Here is a 20156-nt window from a genome sequence, read left to right as displayed (position 1 = left end):
CTCATGCCCAGCATAATAAATCAACATTTTAAATAATCCGTTCATATGTCTTTAACCCATTTTCATGGGAAAGGGAGGTGACATTTGGGAGTATGGAAATGTGTTGATCTCAGTGATCACCTATTAGGCTATTAAAATTCGGATTCTCAACAATTATTATTCGGATAGGTTCTTTCACAATTGTCTACCTAAATGGCAAACAATTTGGACATGCAATTATACCGGGACTCAATCCCATAGATTATATATGTGAAAGATAAAGAGTTGAGTTCAAGCTAGTAATTACACCACTTAACAATTTTCAATTAGACTAATAATTCCTCTCATGCAATTTAAATTTCACACCAATTCGAGATTATTTATTATTCAATTTGTAACTAATTTTAATAGAGTCTTGAAATATTTAAAAGAGTGTTGTTGTGGACCTGTAACTATTAATACAAGTCTCTCAAAACCTGGCTTGAAAACTAGTTAGTTCTCGTGCCACTCGCCGCATAACCACGTGACATTTATTCATAGTGTTCTCTATGCTTTGGGGGCTTGTGACTTATGTTCAATCCATTAGGCCCAAATTAAGGGCTTCTGAGCCTGTACTCATGATTTGGGCGGCCCAGTGTATTGGGTATATCATTGTTATAGTAGGATCAAAATCCCACCTTTCTTTATATCGTTATAGTCTCGAATGAACTTAATATTATTTGTTACATAAAAAATCATTATCTCAAGAGAACTTTATATGTACATTACAATATAATAATAAAATATGTATTTTGCTAGACGATTACTAGATATCTTAAAACAATGAGCACCCATGTCTTCAAAATTACATTCGGGTGCTTGTTATTTTATACTCAAAAGTTCAAGAGTTATTCTTCGGAATATTTACAGCAGCTTCTTTTTTAATTTTTTTAAAATTTAAAGAAAAAAACTACTTTTTGTTTTCCTATTCAAATACAGTACTTTATAATAGATTCTCTTATATTTTCTTATATTAATTAAATATTATTTCTTTACAAATATAAGTTCTTACCTATCCTCACATGTTTCACAAAATTTCAATATAATTCCCAATAAAAGGCAAAAAGATGAGATAGAAAAGAGAAATATTTTGTATTAAAATAATGGATAAGGAAACTTTTTGGTTCCCTACACATTGGGTATAACGCTAGCATTCTCAATACTTAAGAAACTGATAGGTATCTATTGTGGGTGATTTTTTGTAATTTTTTTGGCCTTTTCTTTATATGCATGCAAGGAAGCAAATGGGTTATAAGAAAGTTGTTGAGAATGCTCTACAGAAAGCGTTTACTTGCAAAAGAGATAAAAAAAATTATATATATTAATCAGTAAACATTGGCATGAAATTTATTATTATTGTTATTATTGAATTTACCACAATCTAAAGGAAACCAAGATCGTCAACTTCCCAGTTGTTCATGTTGAAGGCACCCTCTCTTAAAGTATATTTGGATTAAAATAAAGTTAGGAATTGAGGATAACTTGATGGGACTGAATTATATATCTTAAATTAAGAGATTTGATTATGATTATATTTCATAAATAAGCTATATAAATAGAACTTTTTGTATTTTTTAACTTATAAACTGAATAAGAGCAACCATGTAAACATGCGTTATAAACCAAATTAATCACATAAAATCTTTTATCACCATTTTGTTTTATTTCCATTATTGCTTGTATTTTTTTTTTCATTTTATTATTATTATTTTGGGTCTCTTCCCTCTCCCATGTCTATCTTCTTGATTGTGGATATAGAGAAAAGTACAGCAAATTTGAGGTAAGCGTAAGGGTAAACGTCCAGTGCCGTAGCTGCTGGGACACAATGGCTGGAGCCCGGATGGTTGAGGCCATGCCCATATCATATTTCCTATGCATAGGAAATATGTATTGCCTCAATGTCACCATGGGAAAGGGAGGTGAACACTTGGGACTTCAAGGGTAAGGAAAGGTGTTCCTCTCATCCAATTCCATCCGTCACATATAAGGATCTGGATTCTCACAATTATTTATCTGAATTACTTGCAATTTAATCAAGAGATTCTCTCATAATTGCATGCATAAATAACAAACAATTTGAACAGACAATTATAGTCCCGGGTGTCAATCCCATAGATTATATATGAGAGAGAAAAAGAGTTGAGTTCAAGTGATTACACCACTTACAAACAATTTTCAATTAGACTAATATTTTCTTGTGTTTACTATTAGATTATATGCTCTTTATATATCTCATGAATATTAAATTTTACACCAACTCGAGATTATTTATTATTCAATTTATAACTCATTGTAATAGATTTTTTATGATATTAAAAAAGGAATGCTAGATATACTGTAATTCTATCAAATTATCATCTAACAATAATGACGTAACACTCTCAACTAACTCTTGATTTAATCATGGTTAAATATCTTCTTCTTCTTTTTTTTTTTTAAAAAAAATGATCTAACGGTTGGTTTAGAATGTCATATTATAACATTGTTGGATAAACATTTACTACAATTACAGTATCTAGCATTTTTCATATAAAAGAGAGAGTTGTTGTGGTACTACACCTATTACTATAAGTCCAGGGGTAGAACTAGACATTTAAGTATAAGGGAGAAAAAAATAATAATTTTGGAAGGGATGTGATATATTATATATATATATATATATATATATATATATATATATATATATAAGGGTAATCTTAAAATTTTGGAGGGCTAATATTCCGTAAACGCCTTACCATATATATATATATATATATATATATATATATATATATATATATATATATATATATATATATATATATATATATATATAAAAGGGTAATTTTAAAATTTTGGAGGGCTAATATTCCGTAAACGCCTTACCTAGTTCTGCTCCTCTATAAGTCTCTCACTAACTAACGTGGTAGTCCATATATATATATATATATATATATATATATATATATATATATATATATATAGCACTCATCATATCAGCCACCAAAATGTGGACTGACACGTGGCGCTTACCACGTCAATTATTAAAATATAGACTGTCACATAACAATCCACGTAACACTTAATTTAACAAAATGTGAAGTGTCAAGTGAATTTGTTAAAACATTATAGTAAAAGCGGTAGTACCAATGCATGCATTTATCTATTAAAAAAATCATACCTTTGTGCGTTTTTTAACAAAGATATAGTTTTTAATTTCATTTATCTTGATATTTGACAACTTCAATAAGTTAAATACAATCATATAAATAATCAGGAGATGGAAACATATTCATAATCTTCTTCAGAATAAAGAAAGAAGGAGAAGCTTCCTGGACAGTACAAGAGATGTTTTGCAGGCTTGCACGCACGTGAGGTTTGTGTTAGGCATTGAAAAATGGGAGTGAGGAAAAAGCATTTCGGAAATCATGGAAGAGATCTCATCTATAACGGTAAGAATTTTAGAGATCGAAGAAGCAACTATAATATTTAGGCTATAATTTACATGTTAGAATATAGAGAAAATATAATATATTTGTCATATATTATAACAATATTACTATTGGAGTATTGAATCCCCGGCCCATTGTCAGTGCATGTAGTGCTCATGGAGAGATCTCATCTATATTGGTCAACAAGTGCAACTATATGTATATATGGGTCAATTAAAAATTGTGATCATGCATTAGGTCATAAATGGGGGAGGGAAATTTAGGGAGAAACCTATCTATTTGAGTCTTTGACCAAATTTGGGTCTGTTTGGGAAAAATAAAATAAAAATTAAAACTGTTTTTGGCCTGACCTAATTCAAACAAAACTCTTTTCAAATATTAATTATGTAAAAAGATTTTCAAATGTAACTCTCATACTAAACACTTTTTAAGGTTAAATACATTTTTGTCTCTTGAATTTTAACAACTTTATTTTTTCTCACTTAGATTTTATTTTCGTCACATGTAGTACCTTGTTTAGGCAAATGATATTTGTACATACTTTTTGGTACATACTTTGTACATACACTCACATTTGGTATAGGACCTATGCATGTGAGATGAGTCCGGCCCACATACATGGGTTTCACACCAAATATAAGTGTGTGTGTATATATGTACATATAACACATCTCCCTCGATTATGAACAATACCCAAAGAGTACATCTGTCCATCTGTAATCAAGAAAATTAATAGAATTTCATGTCAAACCATAAGTCTTCACGGCCAAAGACCCACAAACCCATGGTTAGGCCATGGGTCTCCATAGATCGATACGGTATAGCCGTGAGAAATCACTACCAGTCATGGGGGGTTATTCATCCGCCCTAGCATGTTGGGGGTAATGTTGCCGACGTGGGGTGGGTTCTAATCATGTGGATATGCCAAGTGGGACTGCCAAATTAGTTATTGACCGACGAGATAATACTCTTTTTTGTTTTTTTTTTTTCACCATAGCTAGCAGGTAGCAAAGAACAACCTTGCTCTTTAAATTATTCATGACAAACCATATATATATAATATTATATTATATAGATGTCACAGAAAGAACCTTTGCTTCTTTAATTTGCTCTGCAATCTACTTCAAGACTGTATAGATGTCATTCTTACGATTTTTTTAAGCATAACTAATGCAACCAGATAGACTCCTATTTTTTTTTGAACACGAGAATAGCACCTTCATTGCAATGAAAATAAGTCCAAGAGGGAATACAAATAACCAAGGACATACATCAGTTCAGAAGGCTAACAACAAAGCTCGACCGCTAAAACACTTTCCGAAGACCGTCGCAGTGACTAGAGATGAAGAATCTCTACCCACTAAGTTAGGAAAGTCCCAACTTGAAGCAGCTACCAAGGGTAGACTGTGAACAAGATCAAGAATATACAAAAACTACAGCTATCCAAATAATAAACAAACATTACAAGAAGTAGACTTGTTAAGCCTCTCTTGACAGTGAAGCACAACCAAAACAAATAAAGAGAAGCAGATCTAGCATCAGCCATCAGACAGATTCTCATAATCTCTGAAAATTACAAAGGATAAACTGTAAAAAAACACAAGCAGAAAAACACATCTTCAGAGCACGCACAGAGAAGACAACATCCCGGCACCGGCGCGTGGCTTACACGCGCCACCCCCCGGACTCCCCTTCTACTGTCAAACGCCGACCAACCCGAAAGCACCAACAACCAGGCCGAAAGAAAAGGAGCGTGGCCCTCACACGCAGATCCATCCCCGGCGTGTGCAAGCCACGCTCCGAGCGTGGAGTTCTGACACAGCCGAAAGTTGCAGCGACTGAAACCGGAAGTTGACGGCGAGCAACTTTGAAAGGGACGTGTCGCAAGTTTTCCGGCGTATCAACGTAGATCTAGCTCGAAAGGAGGCCGGAAAAAAAAAAAAAAAAAAAAAAAAAAAAAAAAAAAAAAAAAAAACGAAACGGTCACTCCCATGAACGTCTTCCACCGAAGTGCTTCTGCCAAAAGAAAAAAAACACAAAGCAAACAAATAAACAAAGCTCCATAGCCGCAACAGCTAGGAGGAAAACAACCTCCACCGGATCTAACCGGGAGGAACAAAAAACTCTACATCCCTAGTGGCTGGGAGCACAACTATCCCCACTGGAACAAGCCAGGGGGAACCAAAAGAGCCCATGGCTCTAAAGGAGCCAGGGACCAACTGGGAGGAGTGAGGCGTGAGGCCTCCCCCCTCCCAGAGCTACAGACGTTCACCACACTCTCGCTCAAGGAAGAAGACAGAAGACCCAGAGGAGAGAGAGAAGTTTTCCCAGATAGACTCCTATTTATTACTGAAATAATTAAGTGCAATATTATACCTTTTGATGTGTGATGTGCAAGAAAGGTCAACATATAAAGCTTGTATTTTAGCTAGTGTTTCCCTAGTGTTGTTCTAATGTCCGGACGGTTTCAAGTTGTCCTCTCGATCCATGTCTCTAATGGAAATCCAAGTCCTTCTCGAACACTGACTGACGTTTTGATGGTGTTGCCCTGACATCCGAACGCATGCACACTGGAACGCTGTTAAGAAGCTTCTCGACATAGATGAGTGTCCAGATGTATCACTGGCCTGTTCGGACGGAAACAAAAGATCCAACTTTTGCTGAGTTGGAATCCGCATAGAATTTTCCTAGAACTCTGAAATTGCCTTCTTGAAAATTGTGACACTGAAACATGTCATAATAAGACGTTTTTCATATTAGAGAAATAAACTCTAAATACTTGAAAACTCTAAAATGATATGGTATCTCTGTTATAACACCAACCTTACATAATAGTGATTTTGTCAACAGAATGTAGCAAATAAAAACAAACAACATGCTACTACTTTCATATTTATACTAAAATAATACTTGCAAAGAAAGTAAACATGTTCCTAGTACTAGAAGTAAACCTAATCCTAATAAGAAAAGTAAATAATTAAACCCTAGTAAGGAAATGAAATAATTGAAAATAAAGACATAATCAAATCAATTAAAATCTTCTACAAATGAAATCCCTAGCTTGGCGGTCACGTCTTTCCTTCTTATGCTCCGTTTATTTCGATGTAAAATGGTTTCCGTCGTAAAATAGTTTCAGGGAAGTCATTTTTCAGAAAAAATATTTTCCGTCGAAATCATTTGTTGGTGTTTGGCGCGTACGGAAAATTACAAATATTTTTTATATTTTAATTTAATCATATTAATTTTTTTAAAAAAAATTATTCACAAAATAAAAAATATTAAAATAAAATAATATAAAAATATTTTTTTAAATTTGGCATATACAAATTCCGGCAAAAGTTGCCGGAATCTGGCCATTTCCGTCGGATTCCGGCGAACTTTGCCGGAATCCGGAACAAAACGGCCAAATCCCAGGTAGTTGACCGAAAACCGGCCGTCCTAGCTGGAGATTCGGCCAAAACAGCCGGATCCGGCCAGATGCCGGGGGGTCGGGCCGTTCTGGCCGGATCCGTCCAGGATCCCGGCCGATGATCCGGTATTCTGGCCGGATCTGGCCTCTTCGGCCAACATCCCGGCCGAGACGGTCGAAGCGGTCCAGGATTTCAGCCAGATGGCCGGATCTCCGTTGTTCTGGCTGGGATCCGGCGAGATAGCCGAAGATCCGGCTGCTCCGGCCAGTCTGGCCGGAATTCGACATGGTATCCCCGGAATCCGACGACATCTGCTGGCCGTCGCCGGATTCCGGCTTAATTTGTCGAATTCCGGCATCGACTGGAGTCGAAATTTGACTTATCGAAATTCGGCAATAGTCAACCGCTTTAACGTAAAGGTCAACTGCGTTGTTTAAAAAAGAATCGACTACTTCTACCATTTACGGAAAATGATTTATGCTTTTAAAAAGCGTAAATCATTTTTCGAAATTTATTAAGCATTTTTTGTCAAACAGAAATCATTTTTCGGTTGACCATTATTTTCACCCCTACCAAACACCGGAAAATACCGAAACCATTTTCCAGAAATTATTTTACGCCGAAACAAACGAAGCATTAGTCTCAATCGCCTATTAGCATCGTTTGCGCTTGGCGATCGCCCCTCGATTGAGCCATCGCATATGAAACTCTCAAAGATCACTTCTTGGATAAGGCTTGGCGATCGCTACTCGAATGGAGGTCTAACGATCATTGTTTGGGAACGTCCTACATGATTTTATTTTATGTTTTAGAGAAAGAAAAAAAATACTAATAACATCATGTTTGAATTTTCTTTTAGATAAATTACCTTACCTCTGCCCGAATAAGACGCTATCCCTTGTTTAGCAAAGTTTAGCAATGATATTGTTTTAAAATTCTTTCATTCCACCATTTTAAGTTAACCATTCCACCATTTTTGTTTGAAAATTCTTCCCTGGGATATTTCTTTCATAGTTGTGAGTGGAAATGACCATTCACACGCCTTAAGAAAGTTGGGTGATCTTTTCATGGCAATGAGCTCACAAAAATAATAGGTGACATTTGTATTCTTTTTACGAGGAATGTTACACAGTCTCAGTTTTTCACGTCTATTTTTACATTTTTTAAGATAGCTCTAAGAACCACTATTAAATTTAAGATTGATTTTTATTGAATTTTAATCTAATAATAATTTTAAAAGTCACTTAAAAAATATAAATAAATGTTAAAAAAAATAGAATGCGCGTAACGTTACTTTTCTTTTATTGTCATATAACCAAAGATGGAATAGGGCCAAGATACCATAAGGTTTAATTTTGGAATTTGTTCATAGTTATAATTAGAGACAAAATCAACAGCCCCTCAAAATAGAAAAGTGTTGTACATCCCCTTTTGGTCCTTCTCTCATCTTTTCACTTTTTGAAATCCTCATTAATTTGTGGGGTTCATATGTAGGACCTATACATGGACCCTACAAATTCAATGGTGATCTTGAAAAATAAAAGAAGGACCACGGACCGAAATGAATTATTTCTCGTCAACTATTAAAATGTGGATGGTCATATAGCAATTTAAGTAACACTTTTTTAGTAAAATATGAATTTCCACGTGAGTTTGTAAAGGAACTATGGTAGTCCAAGCATAGTCCTATTGAAAAATCATAACTTTGTAACATTTTTTTTTTGGGGAAAACGTCACTTACAAGTCTTGATCTTTCATCAATTTTGCAATTATAACTTCAAACTTTAAAAAGTGTTAATTTAAGGTATCCATCTTTCAATTTTTTTAAAAACAAATTTCAACCCTTCCACCTAAATTCGACATTAAATCAAACAGTTGGCAAGTAAAATGTTCCTTATACTCCTTAGATGTTAATAAAATTACAAAAATACATTGATTTAATAATTAAAAATTATTTTTTTTTAAAAAAATAAATAGATAAAGTCTGACCCACTGTAGGTCACACACGTAACCACACGTAGAACAAACTCCACACAATTTCAGCCAGTAAGTGCAATGTGGCCTCAAAGAGGACTTGCAATTACCAGCAAAGTAATCGGCCATTTGGTAAATTGCAAATTCCCCATCAAATCTCATAAATTTTGTTCACTCTTGAAAGAGATTGAATATAGTACAAGAAACAAGAAAGGGAACAAGCACAGAACAGTACCGAGAATTTCCAGAAACTCAAACAACAGCAGCAGTAGCAGTTGATTCCGAGCCTGCCTGATGAGATAGCCATGGATTGTTTGGTAAGAGTACCCTACAAATTCCGCCCCAACATGAGATTAGTTGGGTAATTGAGATGGATAATATGATCATTTCTCCATTTATTCATAGTGACGGTGTAACCAAGTTTTTATGTTAGAACAACTCCTTTTCTCCTAATTTGTAGTTGTTGCTTAAATTAAAAAGAAAAAAAATAAATAGAAAGAAGGAAAGACAGAAAAAAGCAAATTTGTGAAAAAATTCTAACTTGACCTTGAAGAAATGGAATAATTCTAGCAAAGTTTATGTTCATGTTAACTTTATCCCTAAGCTATAAGGCCACAAAACTAAAGGTTTTTTCAGAACACTAACTTGCCACAGAATTCAATTATAATCGCTTGGATAATTTAACCTTAAACACTTAACAAAAGAGAATTATAAAGAGAGGCTATGAAGAGTAAAAACACTAACATAACATCTGAAGTGGAAGTTGCAGCATGTGACTCTCCTGCCAGATTATGCAAGTCCTGTAAAACACAGAAACCCAGAGTGAAAGGAAATCCTTCAATATGTCTAGCTGGCCAAGAATTAATTATGCCATTGCAACTAATTCCTAAAACGACATCCATCTTCGATCGAATTTGACTTATACCATAATATTTTTTCTCCAAATTCGTTTGATTGATTAAAATGTTGGTGATTATGTTAAATCACTACTTATTTCGAAAACTTAAGCTGATAGGAAGATGCAAATTTAACTATTTAATCAATACTTTAACACTCCCCCTTACGTGTAGGCTTAAATTCCATTTTTACTAGATGGGACCCAACACTTCAAATATTTAATTGAAATAAAAAGTAAATGACGGAGTCAAAATTCGAACTCAGGACCTTTACTTTAATAACATGTTAAAGCAAATAGGAAGAGGTAAATTTAATTATTTAATTAATACATTAATAAATTAGTCTTCAAACGCTAATTAAATTAGAAAATTTATGTCCCACAATGCAAATGTGAAACTTACATAAACAGCAATGTCGATCACTAACTAGGCAACAAGCAGCAAGCAAAGAAGAAGAATGAGGAAGAAGATTGCCTCTTTTGTTGTGGGTACTAATTGGATTCCAAGTTGTCATCATCACCATCACCATCACAACTTCTCTGAAAGTTGAACTAAGATGGCTGAATTATATATAGGAAAGGACCTCTAAAAATAGATTCGTTGACCAAAATAGATGATCTCAACGAGAATTAAAAAATAAAGCATATCTTGTAGATGCTCTGTTCCAATAACAACATAGAAAGCAAATCTTGTCTAATTGTCTTCTCTGAATCCAAATGCACAGGCTTATTGATGTCTATTTTACACAAATTAGAATATGAAACCTCTTTATGATGGCTAAAGCAATCAGGAATCCTGCATAACACACAAACCCAAAGAAAATGAAATCCCGAAATATGGCTGTCCTCCAGTATTATTCATCATTGCCGATGAATTTATAACCCAATTATTACAAACCAAAAAACTATAGAAACACAAAAAAGACCCTCAAATAAAGCAATATAAATTTCAAGGGGTAATAAAAATGCTCAATTGAATGAGCCAGGTTGTGAAACTATCATGGCTCGTGGATTATAACCATGGTGTAGTTGGTTTCACAACCTGGTTCATTCACTCGAGCAATATTAATTTCTACTCAATGCATCGAAATTCTAAGAGTAAATGCAAAATAGGAGCCTAAATAAGTCACGCACTTACATTATTATAACCCAAGCTAGTGACTCTGTCTCAAGTTCTGGGGGCAAATTGATTGATGTAATTGCGATTCACCAAGAGGCATATCCTCTACATCTGAAATTCCTTAGCAAATCAAAGGAAGAGTGCAAAAGAGGGTGCCTGTAATTATGGGCTTTGCGCATGGAAGGACAAGTTTGCCATGTTGGTAGAGTCCATCACAAGGGTGTTGAGAAGCATCTCATGTCTCACCTTTTGACTTTGCTTAAGATTTTGCACCTTCAGTATCATTTCATTCTCACATCTCAGCAGCGAAGAATGCCTCTTTTGTTGTGGGTACCAATTGAATCATCTTCTAACTTCTTCTAAAAATATTGCTAATGACGCACAGCCCTCCGCCATCACAAATTGTACATTTGAAGGAAGCCCCAAAATTTCTCGAAGTTGCTTGCAATTTATCATAGTAAGCACCTCCAAATGTTGCAACTGATAAATGCCACTTGGAATATTCATGAGGTTTGCGCAATTGTCTAGAGATAACCTTTTAAGCTTAGCGAGATGACCAATGGATGAAGGCAGTTCTTTTATACCAGTACAACCATTAAGAGATAAGTACTCTAAATTTTGCAATTGATGAATGCTATTTGGAAGATTCGTAAGGTTTGTGCAACCACCTAGATTTAATGCTTTAACCCCAACCAAGTAGCCAATGGATGAAGGCAATTCCTTTATACCAGTAAATACAAACTTAACATACTCTACACGTTCCATTTGACACTCAATTTCAGGAAAGTTCTTAAGCCTTGAGCAACCCCCAACGACAAGACGTTCTAGAGATCTCAACTTGAAGCTTCTTGGAAAAATCCTAAGATTATAGCATGAATCAAGACTCAAATCAACGAGCTTATCAAGGAATCCAATAGAACAATGAACCTCAACTAAATTTTTGCAACCATCAAGATATAATGTCTCTAAATTTGGAATCCTTGAAACATCAGGGATTCTTTTAAGGAATTGACAATAAGAGAAATTCATGGTTGTCACATTTTGGAAATTCTGTCAAGAAAAAAGAGAAAATAACTTAGTTTGAACTTGGAAAGAAGTTTACAACGTAATTGAAACCAAGAAATATTAAAAACAATAATTCTACCTGGAATCCTTCCAATTCCTCTATACCAGTAACTACAAACTTGACATACTCTATACGTTCCATTTGACACTCAATTTCAGGAAAGTTCTTGAGCCTTGAGCAACCCCCAATGACAAGACGTTCTAAAGATCTCAACTTGAGGCTTCTTGGAAAAATCCTAAGATTATAGCAGTAATCAAGACTCAAATCAACGAGCTTATCAAGGAATCCAACAGAGCAATGAACCTCAACTAAATTTGTGCAACCATTAAGATATAATGTCTCTAAATTTGGAATCCTTGAAACATCGGGGATTTTTTTAAGGAATCGACAATAAGAGAAATTCATGGTTGTCATGTTTTGGAAATTCTGTCAAGAAAAAGAGAAAATAACTTAGTTTGAACTTTGAAAGAAGTTTACAACATAATTGAAACCAAGAAATATTAAAAACAATAATTCTACCTGGAGTCCCTCCAATTCCTTGAGGTAGCTATAACGCATATTTAACTCAACAAGGTTCTCTCCACAAAAATTGGATGGCAGAGATTCTCCAGGATATTCAGGCCAATCAAGCAATCTTAACTCATTAGGGAGAAAATTAGGCACTCCATAAAAGCGTGCATTACGATTTATAAACATTCTGAGCCTTTTCATCTTCTTGAAAGCTTTGGGACTCAAGTGTATCAGGTCTGGCGCAGGAAAATCTATCAATATGCCCTCAACTTTGTTTGTTCCCTAGCAAGGCAATCTATAGTTAGGTGCACTAGCAAAATTCTAACATAAAGTTCTCCATATTTTAACACTTGGTAAAACTATAATTCTAGTATTGTATGTGTATATTATACTTTGCAAAAACAAACAAGTGTTTATTGGAATGTCCCAAAGTAACTAATCATAACATTCTTCAAATGTGTATACAAGATGCATGGATTCCACACCTAGTATAAGTGTGTTTACAAATATCATTTTTATTTGGGTTTGAAATTAAATTCATTCTACTTAGTCGATTCTTTTCTTTTTTGTAGCATATATGCATCAACATTTATACATATATCTGCATGTAAAAGTACTTTTCTACCTTTCTTTATATATATATATATATAGCCCCATCAACTATTAGCTTAAAAAAAATAATAAACCAACAAAGTGGCATGCGTAACAGTTTGATACATCAAATTATCATTTTATGTTAAAAGGCCACTTTAGTAGAGATGGCTGTCGGCTTAGACGAAAAAGTAGTCACACGACCACTTTTTTGTTATTCTTCCTAAAAGTACTCAAATTTTTTAAAAGGAAAAATCTATGATAAATTCTTCGGTAAATACACAATTTGAAATCAATTCTTTATTTTTTAATATTGAAAATTAGATGCATGGGTTATCAATTATTCTAAATAGATCCCTCCATTAATTTACCATCCAAGTTTACTGTAAACCATTAGTGGCTGCCACATCAACATTTTTCCTTAAAATAATATTTTTGGTTTTTTTTTTAAAAAAAAAAAAAAAAAAAAAAAAAAAAAAAAAAAAACCGACAGCTTTATCTTCTTCTTCAACCTCTAGAAGCCTCCCTCCAATGGTGAGGTCCATTTGCAGACCAAAACCGTTCCAAATCCTGGAAACCATCGACCACAATTACATGATTCCAGCTGAACATCTATATGAACCAGAGATTTTTTTTTTTGCCAGAGGAATAACGGTGAAATCAGTGATGACTGATGATAGCACACGGAATCGGATTACTAATTTCTCGGATCCAGCATTGTGAATCGAAAAGTCGTCAGAATAGTTTTTTTCTTGGGTCAGAATACCATAGGAATCAAAGAAAGTCAGTCGATCTCACCTCCTCAAATTCACCCTCGAATCAAAGCGAAAAGTCAATTCCATCTTCACCTCTCACGTCTATTCACGCGCCACCACAGGCTTCATCGTCGAGAACCAAGATGAACCCATCATCCTCATCTTTGACCTTCATCTCCATCTCTGTCTTCTCCTTGTTGCTCATCTGGCCGTAAATTTAGCTGGCCGACGACGATGCCGCGGGGATTCAGCTGGCCGTAAATTTATTTCAGCAATAATATTATTATTAACTGGAATTATGTAGTTGTAATTGATGATTTCTTGGCTTTGGAACGGTTTTGGTCTGCAAATGACCTCGCTATTGGATGGAGGGAGGTTTCAAGAGGCTAAAAAAGAAGATAATGCTGTCAGTTTTTTTTTTTAGATTTTAATTTGTAATAAAATAACAAAAATATTATTTTAATTAAAAATGCTGATGTGGCATTAACGGTTTATGGTAAACTTGAATTGTAAATTAATAGAATGATCTATTTAGAATAATCGAAAACCTAGGTTTTTAATTTTCAAAATTAAAAAAAATGAGGAAGTGATTTCAAATCGTGCATTTATCTAAAGATTTTTCACAGATTTTTCTTTTATAGAAAACTAAAATTGAAAATTAATTTTAAAAAAAAAATAAATAAATCAAAACTAAACATGGAAATAAAAAAAAATAAAAAAAAATAAAAAAAAAAAAAAGCTTTAAGTGTAAATTTGGTTTTCCAATGGTGTAATAAAGGCATTTTTGGAATATCTTGGTCGAAGTGCATAACCACTTCTCCATCACTAATGTCAACACTAATGGAGTGACCTTTTTGATACAAAATGGTAGTTTGATGTATCAAATTGTGACAAATGTCACTTTGTATGGCTATTTTTTTTCACCCCCCCCCCTAAAAAAAAGCTCAATGTTTTTCTACTAGCTTTTTTTTTTTTTTTTTATGAATAATATTTTTCTAGCAGTTTAACTTATGAGAAAGAAACAAATGCAAATTGTAAAGCATTTTTAACATAAGTCTTACCGTATGTTCTTTTAGGACATGACGAACATCTTCATGAAACCATAATCTACTACGTTTACCAGGTTCGTTGGGTGATTCAAGTCGAACAATTTCTCTACCCATTTCTTGCAGCAAATCATGCATCACCAATAATCCCAAAAATGACTGAGTTATGAGACACTTATCCTTTAACTCTTCGATACCACTATCTGAGTGGAAACCACAATAGAGTAGCATTTTTTTGACATATTCTACATTCTTTCCATTGAAGAAGCATGCGATGTGAAGGAAAATATTCTTTGCATTTTCATCCAATCCATCGAAACTTATTCTAAGTCTTTTTTGAATATCAATGTGAGGAATTTTTTTGTACTCGCCCAATTTACTTTTCCAATAAAGTATATCTTTACCTTTTACTGTCGAGCCTAGCACCACTAAAGCTAGTGGCAATCCTCCAGCATAACATACTGCATCTTTTGTGACTTCCACATATCCATCATCAGGTTTGTCTCTACCGAATGCATGACAACTAAACAGTCGAAGAGCTTTACTGTCATCCAATTCTTTCACCTTGTAGGTTAAAACTTGATGCTTACTTAGTAAATCTTTATCTCTTGTTGTTATAATGATTCTACTTCCTAAACCAAACAAATCACCTTCTCCAACTATATTGTCTAATTGGTCTAGATGATCTACGTCATCAAGAACTATAAGTACACTTTTTAGGTGAAGCCTATGCCCTATCAAAGTAATTCCTTGATCGACATTGTCAACCATTGGACTGGAATTTTCTAGAATCTTATCAAGAAGTTTCTCTTGCAAATGGATCATACCCTTTTGGCCAAAAGTTTCTCTAATGTTATCAAGAAAACAACTACCTTCAAAATGTGAAGCAATCGAGTTGTAGACGGCTTTTGCGATAGTTGTCTTACCAATTCCACCAATTCCAAAGATCCCTAGCATGTAAGTACGGTCCCTCTTCTCTATATCTAAAAGCGACTTCACATTTTCTACGTGCAACTCTATTCCAACTGGATACTTGGCAACTTGAAAGTATGTCTTTCTTGCTAATATCGAATTCACCCATCCAATGATTTCGTGAATAAATTCAGGTTCATTCCTACCAGAACAAAACGAAAACAAAACACGTAATGAGTTACTTTCACAATATAAAGAATATAGGAAGAAGATATAAATACAATGATTTCTTTTTTCCTTTTTCTCCGCAAGTAATGACAATGGTATGCTATGAATTATGACATCACACCCCAATTTCATATTAGCAAGAGATAAATAACTTACATAAAGTTAGTGGTTTATAAAGATATTCATGGATGCTAAGTCGCAAATTGCCTAATTACTATGTGAAATTAGACTTTATAATGGATTTTAGAAAGAAAAAATTAATAATAATAACAATCTCCAAATTAACTAGTCCTTTTGGGATGATAGCTCAGATTTAGATAGGCTTGGCAATTTTGACATGACCCGCGAATTCGACACGAACACGACACGAATATATAGGGTTTGGGTTTAGGCTATAACTCGTTTATGACTCATTAACCCGTTTATGACACGTTTATGACCCGTTTTTGACCCACCAACCTGTTTATGACACGTTTATGACACGTTTATGACCCGTTTATGACTCATAAACCCGTTTATAACATATTTATGACGCGATAATTACACATTTTTTACCAAATTAGTTAAATGGGTTGACACGCTAACCTGATGGGTTGACACACCAACTAAATGGGTTGACACGACAACCCGAATTGCCAAGCCTAGATTTAGATAGAGCTTTTTCCTAAGTCATTACAAATGGTATCAGAGCCACATAGTAACATCAGGCTATGTGATACTGGAGCACCACATAATATGACCTTGACGAAGATATCAGAAGTTTAAGAGTAAGAGTTTGTAACACCCCGGTTCTATATTAGGAATAGGTGAATAGCTCATATAGATTGAGTGATTTATAAAAATACTTATGGGTGATAAGTCTCACATTACCTAATTACTAGGTGAAACGGGGCTAGTCTCACATTACCTAATTACTAGGTGAAACGGGGCTCTATAATGGATTTTAAGAAGAAAAAAAACTTCAAATTGACTAGTCCTTTTGGAATAATAACGCAGATCTGACTAGCGTTTTTTCTTAAATCGTTACATAATAATACATATGATGTAAGGGATAAAAAGTTTAGAACAATCTAGAAGGAAAGGTGCAAAAGTGGTTAGAAATACTTGTTCCCCAAAGGCATCCCAGACAAATCGGCCACTTCTTTTAGGGCTGTCTTCCACCTCTGCACCTTCATTACATCATCCTTGAACTTTTCTTCTAGTTCAGCGAATGCTTCTCCAAAACTATTGGTTTGATGACGCACTTCTGACGGATCTACATGGTAGAACAACGATAGAACCTTCTGCCTCCTTGTTCTTCTACACTCAAGGATCTTCATTAGCTCATCTAAGCAGTAGCTGGATGATGCATAGTTTTTAGAGAGTACAATGATTGAAATCTTTGAATCTTCAATGGCTTTGAAAATTGCTGGTGAAATTTCCTCTCCTCTTCTAATCTCTTTATCCATGAAGGTGTTGATTCCCTTTCGGTGCAAAGCATCATATAGATGGGCAGTAAAAGTTGTACGAGTATCTTCACCTCTAAAACTCAAGAACACATCCCATTCCTGAATGGAAGAAGAGGAGGAAGACGAAGAAGCTCCGTGGAAGGCCATGGACGCAGTTGCAAGAGAAAAAGGTTGGTTTTAGCTAAACAAAGGATTGTTTTAATTAGTTTATCTTCTTGAATATGGACAAAGGTCAAAGAGGAAGGTACACCTAATTGGGGGCAAGCATAAAGGCCAATGCCCGATGGCTCGGGCCATAGACTTTGGGACGTAATGAATGGATGGTTGAGGCCATGACTCAAGCCTGGGAAGTGGAGGTCAATGGGGGCATTCACATGATCACATCACATGGCCCCAGTGAAGAAATTAAGCCGGCCATAAAAAAGGTCAGTGACACGTTTGTCTCAGGACCTCGCATTTCTTCGGTTTGCATGATGGCGTGGTTGACAATCAAACTTGCCATTCACATGTCCATGTCTGAGTGCGCAAGTAATTGATGATGATGACGAAGGTTGTGTCATTGTCATTGCGATTAATCGAATCAGAAGCACTAAAGGTAACTACCTATCTTATGCTCGACGATTAGATCGAGGGCATAATCATACTCTTTTTTTTCTTCTTCTTCTTTTTTTTTTTTTTTTTTTTTTTTTATGATTAGGGCATAATCATACTTAATTACTTTATTATGTTAATAAAAAATGCAGCTTATCTTTTTTGAACTTCACGGTGGTCAGAAGTTTAAGCCAACCACGAGATCGAGCACCGTTCATCTATTGCTTCTGAGTTCGCACCCTCCGTCTCCATATGGTAATTTATTTTGACCAACCTTTCCAATATATATATATATATATATATTAAGTATTAATTAAATAATTAAATTTCTGTATTTTTATCGGTTTAAGCTTTTGAGATAAGTGATAATTTAACATGATATTAGTGCATAGTTATGAGTTCGAACTATATCTCCTTTATTTATCTTTCATTTCAATTAAATATTTTACATGTTGGACCTCACTTATTAAAAGCGAGTTTGAATCCACACGTGAGGAAAAGTGTTAAAGTATTGATTAAATGATTAAATTTATGTATTCTTAAGCTTTTGAGATAAGTGGTAATTTAACTATATATAATTTAATTTATTAAAGGATGGTTGAGGTCATAATAAATCAACATTTTAAATTATCCATTCATATGTCTTTAACCCATTTTCATGGGAAAGGGAGGTGACATTTGGGAGTATGGAAATGTGTTGATCTTAGTGATCCTTATTAGGCTATTAAGATTAGGATTCTCAACAATTACTATTCAGATAGGTTCTTTCACAATTGTCTACTTAAATGGCAATCAATATGGACATGCAACTATATCGAGTCTCAATGCCATAGATTATATATGTGAGAGATAAAGAGTTTAGTTCAAGCTAGTAATTACACCACTTAACAATTTTCAATTAGACTAATATTTCTTGTCATGCAATTTAAATTTCACACCAATTCAATTTGTAACTCATTTTAATAGATTCTTGTAATATTAAAAAGAGTGTTGTTGTGGACCTATAACTATTAATACAAGTCTCACAAAACCTGACATGAAAACTAGTTCTCGTGACACTCACCGCATCAACCACTAAAACGTAAAATATTGCCACGTGACATTTACCATGAAGTCATATTCCAAGAAACTTATCATGTATACATTTGAGCAGCATAGGAAACTCTATTATATTACTTTGAACATATTCCAATCCCTACACTAAGAGCCTCTCCCATATATATAAGCACCTGATTCACTTCTGATCATGAGCTCTAAACCCGGCCACTCACTCCATGGTTTCCTGAAAATGATATCAAGGAAAGGTCTAGCTAGCAAAAATCAAAAACTCTACTAATAAAGAAGCAGAAAAATGTAGGGTTGCTAAAATTTAAGGAATTTAATTTGAAAAGAGTGAATCAACTTCAAGTAGCACCCATTTGGACAGCCTTAAAAGATGTCGTTCCAACATTTTCTAAGTAGTAGATCGAGATAAGTATATGTATTATTAGACTGAGATGAGCACGAAAACAAGTACCAACTTCAAGTGTAACAAATTAAGTGGGATTAGATTTGGTAGTAATCTTTTGAAGTAAGCCTATTGGTTGGGCCATTGAGGTTTGATTCAAATGAATAGCACTTCCTTTTCCAGTCAGAATATGATAGAAAGTGAAATCACGATTCCAAGAATATTCATCAAGTGATGTATTTTCTTATCAATCCAAGAACAAAAGGCTATTGGATTCATATTCATCGAGTACGTATTTTAGCTAAAAGTACCAAGTACTTCAATCAAAGAATGTCATTCTTCATATCATACAATCTTTTTCATTTAAGCAAAAAAAACAATTATTAACAGCCATGTACATATGCTCGTCAATAAGAATCCTAAATTTAATTTCCTCATAAAATCTCTAGTTTTGCACCATACAATCTTTTGTTTAAGAAAGTAACAAACTGTTCCCAAAGATGGAACCAACTAATTAATGATACAATTAATTGCACGGTCAATCCCAGGCAACGGATGCTTGCAAGAAAGGTTAACAATTAAAGGTTGAACACTTGTGAAAAAAGTTTTATGCTTAAGTTAGCACGGATGAAATGAAAGATGAATTGCCCAAAAGAATGAGAGTTAGGATAATCTTAATTAGAGAGATGGTTATGCGAATGTAACTGAAGTGAT

General features: G+C 34.3%; 2 protein-coding genes and 1 long non-coding RNA gene across 3 annotated transcripts; all 3 read right to left on the bottom strand.

Annotated features, from left to right (window-relative positions):
* Positions 1-8707: 8707 nt before the first annotated feature.
* Positions 8708-11193, bottom strand: LOC133866995 (uncharacterized). Its single transcript, XR_009899964.1, has 4 exons — positions 10867-11193; positions 10132-10524; positions 9578-9633; positions 8708-9161 (listed from the first exon to the last, which is right to left on the bottom strand). It is a non-coding gene; the product is annotated as an uncharacterized LOC133866995 (long non-coding RNA).
* On the bottom strand, positions 11191-12055 carry LOC133866342 (disease resistance protein Roq1-like). Its single transcript, XM_062302859.1, has 2 exons — positions 11993-12055; positions 11191-11898 (listed from the first exon to the last, which is right to left on the bottom strand). Exons 1-2 carry the CDS (start codon positions 12053-12055, stop codon positions 11191-11193), a joined length of 771 nt encoding a protein of 256 aa, XP_062158843.1.
* On the bottom strand, positions 11999-17589 carry LOC133866994 (disease resistance protein RUN1-like). The gene is made up of 4 exons (XM_062303667.1): positions 17061-17589; positions 14832-15930; positions 12434-12706; positions 11999-12149 (listed from the first exon to the last, which is right to left on the bottom strand). The coding sequence occupies exons 1-4, from the start codon at positions 17549-17551 to the stop codon at positions 12069-12071; spliced, it is 1944 nt and encodes a 647-aa protein (XP_062159651.1). The 5' UTR covers positions 17552-17589; the 3' UTR covers positions 11999-12068.
* Positions 17590-20156: the final 2567 nt, after the last annotated feature.

This window comes from Alnus glutinosa, chromosome 4, assembly GCF_958979055.1.
Source record: "Alnus glutinosa chromosome 4, dhAlnGlut1.1, whole genome shotgun sequence".
Taxonomy (NCBI): domain Eukaryota; kingdom Viridiplantae; phylum Streptophyta; class Magnoliopsida; order Fagales; family Betulaceae; genus Alnus; species Alnus glutinosa.
The sequence above is the reverse complement of the archived record's forward strand: the minus strand, read 5'-3'. Positions and strand labels throughout refer to the sequence as shown.

Coding starts and splice junctions, on each gene's coding strand:
- LOC133866342 (XM_062302859.1), bottom strand. CDS start 12,055: ATGGAACGTATAGAGTATGTCAAGTTTGTAGTTACTGGTATAGAGGAA. Junction 11,899..11,992: donor AGGAATTGGAAGGATTCCAG/GTAGAATTATTG, acceptor TTTTCTTGACAG/AATTTCCAAAATGTGACAAC.
- LOC133866994 (XM_062303667.1), bottom strand. CDS start 17,551: ATGGCCTTCCACGGAGCTTCTTCGTCTTCCTCCTCTTCTTCCATTCAG. Junction 15,931..17,060: donor GGGATGCCTTTGGGGAACAA/GTATTTCTAACC, acceptor TTGTTCTGGTAG/GAATGAACCTGAATTTATTC. Junction 12,707..14,831: donor ATGTCCTAAAAGAACATACG/GTAAGACTTATG, acceptor TTGCCTTGCTAG/GGAACAAACAAAGTTGAGGG.